The sequence below is a fragment of the Borostomias antarcticus genome, assembly GCF_949987555.1.
Source record: "Borostomias antarcticus genome assembly, chromosome: 4".
NCBI classification, from domain to species: Eukaryota; Metazoa; Chordata; class Actinopteri; order Stomiiformes; family Stomiidae; genus Borostomias; species Borostomias antarcticus.
This window is the reverse complement of record NC_140237.1, coordinates 8,196,639-8,210,101: the sequence shown is the minus strand read 5'-3', so window position 1 is coordinate 8,210,101 and position 13,463 is coordinate 8,196,639. Positions and strand designations below refer to the sequence as shown.

General features: G+C 46.1%; 1 protein-coding gene across 1 annotated transcript; it reads right to left on the bottom strand.

Annotated features, from left to right (window-relative positions):
* Positions 1 to 9,783: 9,783 nt before the first annotated feature.
* Positions 9,784 to 13,285, bottom strand: LOC311308325 (ras-related and estrogen-regulated growth inhibitor-like; the record flags this gene model as incomplete). The annotated part of the gene is made up of 4 exons (XM_084437286.1): positions 9,784 to 10,341; positions 12,470 to 12,543; positions 12,915 to 12,971; positions 13,165 to 13,285. The coding sequence occupies 4 exons, from the start codon at positions 13,283 to 13,285 to the stop codon at positions 9,784 to 9,786; spliced, it is 810 nt and encodes a 269-aa protein (XP_084293412.1).
* Between the last annotated feature and the right edge of the window lie 178 nt (positions 13,286 to 13,463).

The window sequence follows — 13,463 nt, the reverse complement described above, 5'->3', positions numbered from 1 at the left end:
AGGGCTGCCTTGGAGGCTGTGTTGGAGATGAGGAAAAGACGAGAGGCTTTTTACTGTTGAAAACATAACACTCCACTTACAGTGACACAAGCGAAAAGCCTTGCCCCAAAGCACATTCTATCTGTTCTACCTTCTGCACTACTTCACATGTGCCTTTATTATCATACTATGGGCCTTATTCTCCATGGAACCCTGCTGGAGTATTTTGCTTGTTGTGTTCTGTAAAATGGTCAAAGGTTTAATAATGGTTTGCTTGAGATATTTGCAGACTACTCATGCATGAGCTTTTGAATACTTGTAGAATTATGTTTTATGTCAAGAGGGAACGGTCTCTCTAAGATGTCTGACTGTTAAGGACTGTAGGACCCATCCTACAGGACCTACTGTAACTGTACAAGCTGTGTACCAAATAACCAAAATGCAGGGTCTCCTGTCTGGCTTACAGTTGCCCCACTTCCTCCTTCCTGTCTCTTCTGCTAGGTCACTTCCTCCTCCTCCCTTTGCCCCTGCCCTATCTCTTCTGCTAGGTCACTTCCTCCTCCTCCCTTTGCCCCTGCCCTATCTCTTCTGCTAGGTCACTTCCTCCTCCTCCCTTTGCCCCTGCCCTATCTCTTCTGCTAGGTCACAAAGCATGATCTGTAGGACAGCCATGCATCTTTATTGACGTTCATTGATGACCCTTATTTTCCCAAACAACGGAATGTGTATGACAAGGTTTTTTTCATTCTTTATATCTGAAACGCAAGTTAAAGAGACGGTCGCTGATGGCATCATGCACGTTTTGTATTACAGTATAGCTTTAAAAAGCCTGCAAATCTAATATAAGCCATAGGAAGTGGTCTATGAGTAAACTAAGCTGAACATTCAGCAAAGGTATTTGTTTTATCATGTTTTGTGTTAAATACATTTATAAACACACTCTGTCCATATTTATATTTTAAATGTTGTCAGTCCTCATTTGGAAAGATAAGGACAGACTATGGTTGTATGGGAGCTTTTCAAACCTATTCGGAGATTATTCACAAAATATACAGTTATGTTGCCAGTTATTTCACTGTGCTAACTGCTCCTGTGTACAAACATTCTTGTGGTCCGGTAGATGTCACTCTATTTCTGACCAAATGGAAACACTCATAATTAGACTTCTCAAGAAGCCTAGAGAATGGTTTATACTGCCCTTTTTAAGAGCCACAATGTTCTTTGTTTGTAGCGTTGTTTTGAAGATATGTTGGCTCTTGCCAGGATGTCAGCTGGAGACTGCTCTTCATGCTTTGTGCAGCCCTTATTACAGTCCATTGAATGTTTTACATGTTTAAAAATTAAAGCTTTATTACTGCATTTTGTTTTTGTCTAATACATTTTTTGAAACAAAAAGGTTCTGCACACTTGGGTCCATGCAAGTATCATTTATTAGCCAAGCTTTCGGTCTATGACTTTCATCAGGGCAGACAACAAACATCACAGTGAGCCTCATATACTGTATAGGGGCTCATCAATCAACTTCACCTAAGGCCTAACGATTCCACCTGTGTGGTATTCACTCTGCTCCAATGGGCAGTAGTTCTTAATTACTTAGATGTAAATGTAGCATGGGCCACTCTGCGTTGTATTGACATATGACACTGTCATAACTTTTTGGAGGTTTTTGGGTTTATTACCGCAATCTCTGCAGAGACACACCAGTTAGATAGAGCATCTCCCACGTACATTCAGCTCTCCCTTGATAAACAGCACCTAACGTCACAAGCACGACTGACCCTCTAACCTTGAAATAATCTGCTGGAATATTTGATCGAAAATAAATATCTGTGAAGACTTAAGATAGTATTTGTAAGTCACATAAAATCTTGTTATATTTTATATTGGTAATTTTCCTTGACATAGTGGTCAAGAGCAGATCCACGTCCCCTCCCTGTAGCCCAATGCAAAGATAGGTTGGTCCATCTTAAGTTTAACATCAAGCTCTCAGGCAGCAAATATAAAAGCACTGGAGGAAGAGATGACCCCCTTGCGTGGATCATGGGGCAGTTTTCTGACAGAGGCAACTGCTGTTGCCAGTGCCATGGGCATCGAACCCAAGTTCAAACTGAGACAGAAAGAGGAAGCGCTTTTTTTGATGACTCAGATTCAGAGCATGATGCAATAGAGGAAAGCCCAGCAATATTCAGAAATAAAGTGTTTAATGTCGCTATGGACAGCATCATTTCCAAGTTAGGTGTGCGCTTCACATCAGTTAAGCAGATTTGCGAAGAGTTTGGTGTTTTATGGAAATTTAGAAACATGTCCAAAGACGATATCAGTGTGTCATGCAGAACGCTGTCCGCGAAATACGAGAATGATCTCTCACAGTCACTGTCGATCAAATCCACCATGTAAATACAAGAAGACGGTCTCAGACCTTTGGACCTTTTGAATGCGATATACAAAAGTATATTTGGACACCTGTGCGTATTGTTGAGCATTTTCCTAACTCTGCTAGTGACTGTGGCTGGAGGCGAGCGCACCTTCAGTAAACTCCATCTTCATCTGCTTATCCGGGGTCGGGTCGCGGAAGCAGCAGTTCCAGCAGGGGGCCCCAGACATCCCTTTCCCTAGCAGCATCAACCAGCTCTGCCCATCTCCTGCACCGCTCACAGGCCAGTGCAGAGATGTAGTCCCGCCACCTAGTCCTGGGTCTACCCCGCGGCCTCCTCCCAGCCAGACACGCCTGGAACAATTCCCTAGGGAGGCGCCCAGGAGGCATCCTCACTAGATGCCCGAACCACCTCAACTGGCTCTTTTTCACGCAAAGTAGCAGCGGCTCTACTCCGAGTCTCTCCTGGATGACTGAACTTCTCATCCGATCTCTCAGGGAGACTCAAGCCACCCTCCGGAGAAAACTAATTTCGGCCGCTCGTGTCTGTGATCTTGTTCTTTCGGTCATGACCCATCCTTCATGACCATAGGAGAGGGTGGGGAGGGGACGAAGATAGACCGGTAGATCGAGAGCTTTGCCTTTTGGCTCAGCTCTCTTTTTGTCACAACAGTGCGGTAGAGCGACTGCAGAACCGCACCAGCTGCTCCGATTCTCCGGCCAAACTCCCTGTCCATGGTTCCCTCACTCGTGAACAAGACCCCCAGATACTTGAACTCCTTCACTTGGGGTAAGGACTCATTTCCTACTCGGAGCGGACAGACCACCGGTTTCCTGCTGAGAACCATGGCCTCAGATTTAGAAGTGCTGATTCTCATCCTAGCTGCTTCACATTCAGTTGTGAACCTATCCAGAGAGTGCTGGAGGTTGCAGGCCGATGATGCCATCAGGACCACATCATCTGCAAACAGCAGCGACACGATCCCCAGCTCACCGAACTGCAAACCCACCTCCCCACGGCTACGCCTCGATATCCTGTCCATGACAATCACAAACAGGATTGGTGACAAAGCGCAGCCCTGGCGGAGGCCAACACCCACCGGAAAGGAGAATGACTTACAGCCGAGAACATGGACACAGCTCTCGCTCTGGGTGTACAGGGATTGGATGGCCCTAAGTAGGGACCCCCTCACCCCATACTCCCGCATAACCCTCCACAGGACCTCTCGAGGGACCAAATCCACAAAACACATGTAGACAGGTTGGGCAAACTCCCAAGCCCCCTCCAAGATCTTGCGAGAGTGAAGAACTGGTCGGTGGTTCCACGACCAGGACGAAATCCACATTGTTCCTCTTCAATCTGAGGTTCGACTATTCTACTAGTGGGAGCATGTAAATGTTGAACAGAAGAGGCCCCAGGATGGAGCCTTGGGCAACTCTACAGGTCGTTTTTGTCGGCTCAGATTTGTAATTGACAGGGACACAAAATAGTCCCTGTCCTTTAAGTAGGATTCAAACCAATCTAACACTGTACCAGAAATTCCCAGCCAATTTTCCAGGCGGCCGAGTATTGTGTTGTGGTCTACCGTGTCGAACGCAGCGCTGAGATCCAGTAATACTAAGACTGAGATTTTGCCATTATCTGTGTTTAAAAGGATGTCATTGTGTCCCCTCTTCCAATTTATCCTATCTTAGCAGAAAAAAGTTTCCAAAACTCCTCGATCCAAATGGGCTGCGTGACTACCATGCTCTGTCAGACAAAGTGCCCCGTCTTCCTCTTCCATCTCCTCTGCCATCTCTGAAAGCAGTAACTGTCCACGGTCCCATTCTTGGCAACAGAGAGATTCTCTATGGCGACAGAGAGATTCTGTCTCTATCGGCATAGCTGGGCAGTTTTCGCACAGACACCACCAGTTACTGCCAGACCGAGGAATCGCGGCCGCTAATCCAGCCTCATCGCCTGGGTTGACTAGCCTGGCGGCAGCCTCTTGTTCTTCTCTCCGTTGCCGGATTTCGTCTGCTGTAAATTCAGGCTCAAACAAATAGCCCTGAATTTCCTCCGAATCATCAACATCTTCCTCATCTATAAAATCTTTCAAGTTATCGCGTTCCATTCTTATTTTGTTGTTTCACAGAGGTTCAGTCAACTCTGAAATGTGAAACTAGGGGGGCGTAGGCTCGCTCGCTAGCCCCCTCCGCCGTGCTTGTCATAGCTGTCAATCATAGCTGTCAATCATACCAAGCACCCACCCCCCTGTAGTCTGGCTTGATTTCCAGGATTTGTCGACGCGTTTCGACGCGGTATATCCTGGAAGTGCTGACTCTGAAACGTGATTTTCTTTAGATGCCGCTAGTCCGGTCTATAGGACTCGCCATCACCTATATTTTTGTATGGGGCTCTAGTTTTTCAGCCTGATGTTGTTCTAGGGTGAATTATGCCTTTAATTAGAGCAGTCTCAGTGCTGTGGTGTGGTCGAAATCCTGACTGGAAGACATTACTTAGTGCCAGGAAGTTATTCAGTTGTTGGAAAGTTTTCAATTATTTTGCTTAGAAATGGGAGGTTTGATATGGGCCTATAATTGTTCATTTGTGAGGTGTCTAGATTATTCTTTTTTAAGAGTGGCTTGATGACAGTTTTCATGCAGTTGACATGCAGTTTTCAGGGTTTGCGGGAACACACCTGAAAGAAGAGATGTGTTTACAATTTGTAATAAATCAGAGGCCATGCAGTTGGATACAGTTTTGAAGAAGTCTGTAGGTAGAACATCAAGGCAACAGGTGGAGGATTTCAGATATTGTATAGTGTCCCCCAGGGTTTTATGGTTGATCGGATGAAATTGTGTCATGGTATTGATTTTAAGTGGACACTAGACGACACATGTCCTGTACCTGGGATGGAGGCACTAACTGCTTGTCTAATTTTCTGAATTTTGTCAGTGAAGAATGAGGCAAATTCATTGCAGGCCCTGGTGGATAGAAGTTCAGAGGCTACTGACACAGGAGGGTTTGTCAGCCTATCAACAGTGGCAAACAAGGCACGGGCATTGTTATGGTTTTTGGTGATGATGTCAGAAAAGGTCTGCCTTGTATTTCTCAGCTCCATATTATAAATGCGAAGTCTCTCTTTATAGATGTCATAATGAACATGGAGATTTGTTTTTCGCCACCTGCGTTCAGATTTTCGACACTCTCTCTTTTCTATTCTGTCCAGCATGGCGTTTCTCCATGGATATCTTCTCTTACCAGACCACTTTCACCTTAGTGGGCGCAATGGCATCAATAATGTTTGTAATTTTAACATTGAAATTATCTACAAGCTCGTTGACTGAGGCCATAGAGAGGGCAGGTGTGGACGAGAAAGCCTGAGTAAATATCTCACTGGTGTTTTCAGTGATGTGCTGTTTTGAGATGTTCTGTTTGAACATTTGTGTTGAAATAGTACTCTCAACGAAAACACAGGAATGATCAGAGAGCGCAACACCAGACACCTGAGCCTTAGAAATATTCAGACCTTTGGTGATGATCAAGTCCAGAGTGTGCCCCTTGTTGTGTGTGGGCTCCATCACATGCTGAGTCAGTCCATAGTTGTCAAGGACATAACCTAGCTCTTTAGTCCCTCTGCCCTGAGGGTTGTCAACATGGATGTTAAAATCACCAACAATAACCACACAGTCAAGGTCAATGCAGACAGTAGACAACAGTTCAGCAAAGTCATCAAAGAAGTTTGGACAGTATTTGGGTGGCCTGTAGATGTTTAGAAATATGGCTCGAGAAGAGGGTTTCAACTGAAGAGCCACATTCAAAGGAACCAAAATTTCCATAACACAACTGCTTACATTGGAGGGAGTCATTAAACAAGATGGCTACTCCACCTCCTTTCTTATGCACTCTAGCCTCACTCATAAAGCTGAGTTGACTCAATAAGTACAGCTGCAGTGTTACCTTGGTCTAGCCAAGTTTCAGTTAAAAACATAAAATCAAGATTGTGTTTGGTAATAAAATAATTGATTAAAAATGTCTTTCCTGCTAAAGATCTGACATTTAATAAAGCTAAGTTTAGTGTGCTGAGGGTATTATCTGCACATTTCTCTGCGATAGTTTGTGGCTGACGAGGAATAGATACAAAATTTGATACATTTGTAGAGCCGGTTGAGTGTTTCCTGTTACTTAGCAGATTCACCATTGTTTTTCTATTACCTATCAAGACAGGAATTAAGGAGGATACCATCACGTTGGGTCCTGGCTTGTCCTGGAAGGGGTCATGAGTGCCATTAGCCTTGTAGCCTGGACCCAGTACATATCAGTTAGAGCTTGCTGTATTTTGTAAACAAGTACCTGAATGTGCTGTGCCTTTATCAGGCTGGGCCCGGCGTTTCTCATGGGAGTTGGGGGAAGAGGGTAAGCAATTTTTTTTGCAGATGGTCAATACAATTAGCTAAAATTCCCTAACTAAATGCTTATTCTGAGTGGTATTTTCAGCAAAAATACTCAAAGACATGTTTTGGGGACCCAAAAGACTTATATTAAATTGTTGAAAATTAGCATAATAGGACACCTTTAAGGATAAAGCCCCCCACTCCGAATGGTCTAATAAAAATCTACTTTGAGAACTTTATTTGAAGTCCTGTGCAGTATATGCTTTATAATTCAGATGCAATTTGCCATTTATTACAGTATTTCAGTTATTAGGCTTATAGTGAATTTGAGAATGTGCTGGAGGTGAGCTGAGCCAGGGTGGAGCTGAGGGATCTGTCCGTGGTGCTGGAGGTGAGCTGAGGGATCTGTCCATGGTGCTGGAGGTGAGCTGAGCCAGGGTGGAGCTGAGGGATCTGTCCATGGTGCTGGAGGTGAGCTGAGCCAGGGTGGAGCTGAGGGATCTGTCCATGGTGCTGGAGGTGAGCTGAGCCAGGGTGGAGCTGAGGGATCTCATCTGTCCATGGTGCTGGAGGTGAGCTGAGCCAGGGTGGAGCTGAGGGATCTGTCCATGGTGCTGGAGGTGAGCTGAGCCAGGGTGGAGCTGAGGGATCTGTCCATGGTGCTGGAGGTGAGCTGAGCCAGGGTGGAGCTGAGGGATCTGTCCATGGTGCTGGAGGTGAGCTGAGCCAGGGTGGAGCTGAGGGATCTGTCCATGGTGCTGGAGGTGAGCTGAGCCAGGGTGGAGCTGAGGGATCTGTCCGTGGTGCTGGAGGTGAGCTGAGCCAGGGTGGAGCTGAGGGATCTGTCCATGGTGCTGGAGGTGAGCTGAGCCAGGGTGGAGCTGAGGGATCTGTCCATGGTGCTGGAGGTGAGCTGAGCCAGGGTGGAGCTGAGGGATCTGTCCATGGTGCTGGAGGTGAGCTGAGCCAGGGTGGAGCTGAGGGATCTGTCCATGGTGCTGGAGGTGAGCTGAGCCAGGGTGGAGCTGAGGGATCTGTCCATGGTGCTGGAGGTGAGCTGAGCCAGGGTGGAGCTGAGGGATCTGTCCATGGTGCTGGAGGTGAGCTGAGCCAGGGTGGAGGGATCTGTCCATGGTGCTGGAGGTGAGCTGAGCCAGGGTGGAGCTGAGGGATCTGTCCATGGTGCTGGAGGTGAGCTGAGCCAGGGTGGAGCTGAGGGATCTGTCCATGGTGCTGGAGGTGAGCTGAGCCAGGGTGGAGCTGAGGGATCTCATCTGTCCATGGTGCTGGAGGTGAGCTGAGCCAGGGTGGAGCTGAGGGATCTGTCCATGGTGCTGACATAAGAGAATAAAGTCCCCTTGTTCTCCTTTGAGCAACTGTGAGAACTGGGGGGGAGAAAAAATCTCACTCCAAACTTTTGGTCAAACTTGGCAGCCCTGGTTATGCTTCACATTTTGTACAGAACCTGAACTGAACCTGCTAGTTATATTAATATATGTTGGCAGGTGAGCTGGACGTTGCTTTAGCTGGCAGGAAAATAAAGAACAATGTTTAAAATTGAGGACGACTGCTAACTGGCTCAAACTGCTGTGGAGAGGAGCCGCATAGGTGCGTCAAATAAACCCACAACAAGGTTGGTTCAGTTCTCATTACCGTCTCCCTTTAACAGAGGCCATATTTCTGCGTCCACATACATCTGTAATCAAACAGATATGCATAAGTCCTTGCAGCTACGATAAGATAGCCCTTGTAACACAGTAAATGACGGGTTCTGTACAATCACAAGCGAAGTGTTGTTCCTATCCTTTCTGTAATATCTGAAATGTCGTGGTGTTTTCACAAAATGTTGTGTTTTGGCAAAATGTCGCTGTGTTTTGGAAATGTCATGGTGTTTTCACAAAATGTCATTGTGTTCTGGAAATGTTGTGTTTCACTAAATGTCGTGTTTTGCACTTCAGGGCCACCATAGTAAACGGTCTGAATACTTATGTTCATGTGATATTTCAGTTGTTTGAAAGAATTTCTAAACTTTTTTCACTTTGTCATTATAGGGTATTGTGTGTAGATTTTTTTGGAAAAAATATAATTTAATCCATTTTGGAATAAGGCTACAACACAACAAAATGTGGAATAAGTGAAGGGCAGTGAGTACTTTCCGGATGTACTGTATATTAAGTCAATGTCTAGGACATGCCTCCTTCCCCCTCTCACATAATACCAGTCAGGCTTGAATTATTCTCCATGTCCTCTTGAATTGAACTACTTCTAAATAATAACGATAATAATGAATTTGATTATTTAAAGCACTTTTCATTGTGAAACAATCTCAAAGTGCTGAGATTTCATGAGACTTCATTGTTCTGTTAGGTATAGGTACTGCATTTGTAATGCGCTCCCCATCCAGTTGTTACACTGGCCCGGAGCGCAGCCCATCCAGTTGTTACACTGGCCTGGAGCGCAGCCCGAGGGCAGAACGAAAGGGAGAGGAAAGATTGCAAAAAAAGGGAGGACGGTACACAAGGACAGTCTAGCACTCAAGCACACAGTGTGGGGGGGGAAGAAATTCACAAAAGCAATAACAATAAGAATGTCAAAAGTTCCATTCATAGGCCTACAGTACTGTACGTTTGTATGTGTAGTTGGTACATTCATATGGGTAGTTTGTAGCTGTTGGAAAACGCAGACATGTTTCATTCTTTATACTCTTTAAAGTCTTACTTTGTGTCAGACAGATTCCCCCATTATCAACACAACAGGATATCAAGGCTACGGCAGTATCAAGCTTGATTAAGACCTTATGTCCATATCACAATCTCAGACATATGGAAGGAGTAGGCTATATCTATTGCTGATTCAGTGTTCTCTTCATGTTCCAAGTCTTGCTTTGAACACAAGCTCTCTGGGGAACCATCACGTTTTCGGATGCAGGGTTTTCATTGGTCATTGAGTCCCCACACTCCCATCCACCCGGGTCCTCCTCCCACCCCCCTCAGCATATCAGCAGCAGTGTGCTCCACTCCCCCCCTCCCCCCCTTTCCCCCCTCCCTCCCCCCTCAATCAGGTAGGAAGGAGCTGAGGCTGAAGCTGCGAGGGGCGTGTCCAGGGGGGCCGAGGTGGCGTAGGGGGGGTCCTGGTGGGTTCGGGCCGAGGTGGCGGCTGGGGGTTCCAGGGGGACCAGAGGGGGCGCCAGAGCTGATCCTGGGGATCCTCTCCATCAGTTTGGACACGCCCCTATGGCGAAAAGAGGCAGGGGCGGAGTCTACCTGCTGGACCACATGGCTGTAGAGCGTGTGGAACACAGCGGCCGGCTCCTCCCATCCGTCTCTTGCTGAGATCTCCCAGAACGGCAGCTTCAGTCCCCGAGACAGCCCCTCCCCCTCCTCCGCCGCCACCATGCGCTCCAACACCAGGTCCTTCTTATTGGCTACGATCACCATGGGTGGCGGCCGTGGATCGGGGGCGCCGCGACGGGCGCCGCCGGAGTGGGTGTGGTTAACCAGGAAGCAGAGACGCATGACCTCGTCGAAGCTGCACCTGTCTGTTATGGAGTAGATGATGATGAAGGCGTCGCCCCAGCGGATCTTCTCCTCAATCAGGAGGGCGTCCTCCTCCTGGGGGCAGATGTTACAGACACAGAGGGACAAGGCTGCTCTGTTACAATCTAACCCTAACCCTCCTGTTACACAGAGGTTAGGGCTGCTCGATTATGGCAAAAATCATAATCACGATTATTTCGATTGATATTGAGATCACGATTATTTAACACGATTATTCATTGAATTGTTTTTTTTTTATCAAAAGTTTTAACATTTTCTTAACAAATCAAATTATACATTGACTTTGATAACAATTAATTTATTAAATGTTGACAGTGGCTTTTCTTTTTAACAATGTTCTTTGGATTAGATACATTTCTCCCATGGGAGACAAATAGTGAACCTTGACCTTGATAAATAAATAAATAAAAGTGCCAAAACTGATAAATAAAGAAGCTTCAAAGCACTGCCACCACCACAGAAGAAGACCACCTCTGAAAAATAATTTCACTCGGACAGAACGCGTCTAAATAAGTTATTTAATGGTAGCGCCGAGGCTTCAAAACCCAGCATTTGTTAAAATAGACCCTTTTGCTTAGGTAAGTGAAGTTTCATGTTTATCTGACACTTGTAAATATGAGCGCCTCTCCTAAATAGGCCGACACCGATTTATTTTGATGGCAAAGTGAATGCAGCAAAGGACTGTTGTCTGGCATGAGTGAGCGGAATGCGACAACGGGACTGAGAAGGGCTACTTTGAGGGGCAGCTACGACTGCGTAGCAAATTTTACACACAGTGTCAACTTGGTCCAAATCTGTCTCCGCGAACCCATAGTGTTTCCACACCACTGACATTGTTTTAGCTCTCTTGTCCACCTCTCTTTCTGCTGCCATAATCTTCTTCTTGTCGCGTTTTGTTCGAGAGGAGCATGCATGCGCCTCACTTGACAACTCGTCTCGCTTTGAACTAAAGTGTTTGTTTTGGGGCTTTGGGGGGTGGGGGAGGGGTCAAGCACAGTATAGCTCTGCAGTTTAGGGTGCACTTGATTTGTTCAAAATCGTTTTATGGCGATTATTTTGTTTTAATGATCGTTGACAGCCCAAATCTTAATCTAGATTAAAAGCCAATTAATCGAGCAGCCCTAACAGAGGTACTCAGCTGCTCTGTTACAAACTAACCCTAACCCTCCTGTTACACAGAGAAACTCAGCTGCTCTGTTACAATCTAACCCTAGCCCTCCTGTTACACAGAGAAACTCAGCTGCTCTGTTACAAACTAACCCTAACCCTCCTGTTACACAGAGAAACTCAGCTGCTCTGTTACAATCTAACCCTAGCCCTCCTGTTACACAGAGAAACTCAGCTGCTCTGTTACAATCTAACCCTAACCCTCCTGTTACACAGAAACTCAGCTGCTCTGTTACATAAACTACATGTCGGCTACATTAGAAGATAAGAGTACATTTATGTTTAAACCTTAGTCACTAAGGTCAAACGTATTGTTTGTAGCAATAATCTGAATAGAGGTGTGTGGAATCTGAAAACGTCTGACATTGACTAAGTTTACATGCACACCATATTCCAATATATTCCAATATTCTGGTTAATGTAATATTCCGAATAAGGTGTTTATATGCACTGTAGCAACTGGAATATTCCGTTTACATTTTAATTGGCATATTCCCGTGGTTCAGTGGGAAAATCAGATGATTGGACTTGAGTAAGTTAAGTTGTTACTAGAGTAACGTTAGTGTTGGTAACTAGGTTGTGGTGTTGAGTGAGCGTCCTCCAGCTAGGGCCATAATGCTTGTTTCCTACATAGTCCTCCATTATCGTGTTCTCCAACTTGCGCTTTTGAACCACAATTTAGCTACAACACTCCTGTTGATCCACTTTGTCCTGAACAATGGAAGACAAGTGAGAAGAAATGGCAAACAAGTTTATCGCCCTCCAGCTTATGCCGTTCACACCAGCCAGAGCCACAACAACAATACCCAGGATTCCCTGCGAATAAGCATGCGCAGAGATAACTGAATATTCCAGTAAATGCAGGTCAACAACACGACGGAGGAAGCCAGGGAAGGAGGGAGTGACAACCGGACATCTGCTATCATTGGTGCGCTGCCTTACAGCCACGCACAAAAATGTATCTACCTTCACTACATTCTCCCACTTTGTCCACCTCCTACACCGAAACACTCACCTGTCCTGCCGTGTCCAGGATCTCGAAGTGCACCAGGTCTCCACCCACGGACATCCCGTGACTGTAGATTGTCTCTGGAGAGACACGTGCACATGGAAATGCAAACATTACAATGTTTAAGGAATAATAAAAAGGTGCATAATGTGTAGCCCATTAGATAATTTATTGAGAACGCTAGGCTATAGTTTAATTTTGGAGTGAAGGCTTCACTGCGCCTCAACACACATGGACGCCCCTCTGCCCGTGCACACCTACCCAGTGTTGGATCACCTACCCAGTGTTGGATCACCTACCCAGTGTTGGATCACCCACCCAGTGTTGGATCACCCACCCAGTGTTGGATCACCTACCCAGTGTTGGATCACCTACCCAGTGTTGGATCACCTACCCAGTGTTGGATCACCCACCCAGTGTTGGATCACCTACCCAGTGTTGGATCACCTACCCAGTGTTGGATCGTACTCGCCAATGAATCTTTTCGTGATAAATCGCACAGCCATTGCTGCAAAATATGAATGTAGCCTACATACTCTGTTAAATCGTGTCATTTGCTTAACTAATAATATATTAGCAAAGTAGCATATTAACTAAATCAAATGAACTGTTTTAAGACCAAGTAATAGTCTTATTAGAAAAGACCGTGCAACTTGCCAAGCGTTGGTGGCTTAAGTTTGGGTTTAAGCTGCTTTGCTCACCGGTTTTCCCGACCGCTGCTTGGCCCAGCATCACAACCCGCACGGCTCTGGGCGGCTGGCTCGCCGTCCTGCGGAGAGTTCTTGATAAACCAAAGTTCGTGGTCATTGTTTCTTTGTCCATTTGACGTTAACACCGTAACTCATAGACCGGTGAATGAAAGGCGGTATTCATGAACCTAAGTTTTCAGGTTACGTGTCTCTGGACAGAGCGGATGGAGTCGCGCAGTGAGACGTAACTCACACTCACACGCTTACTGGCAGCAGGTCAGATTCCTCCCTCCAGGCAGATCAGCAACACC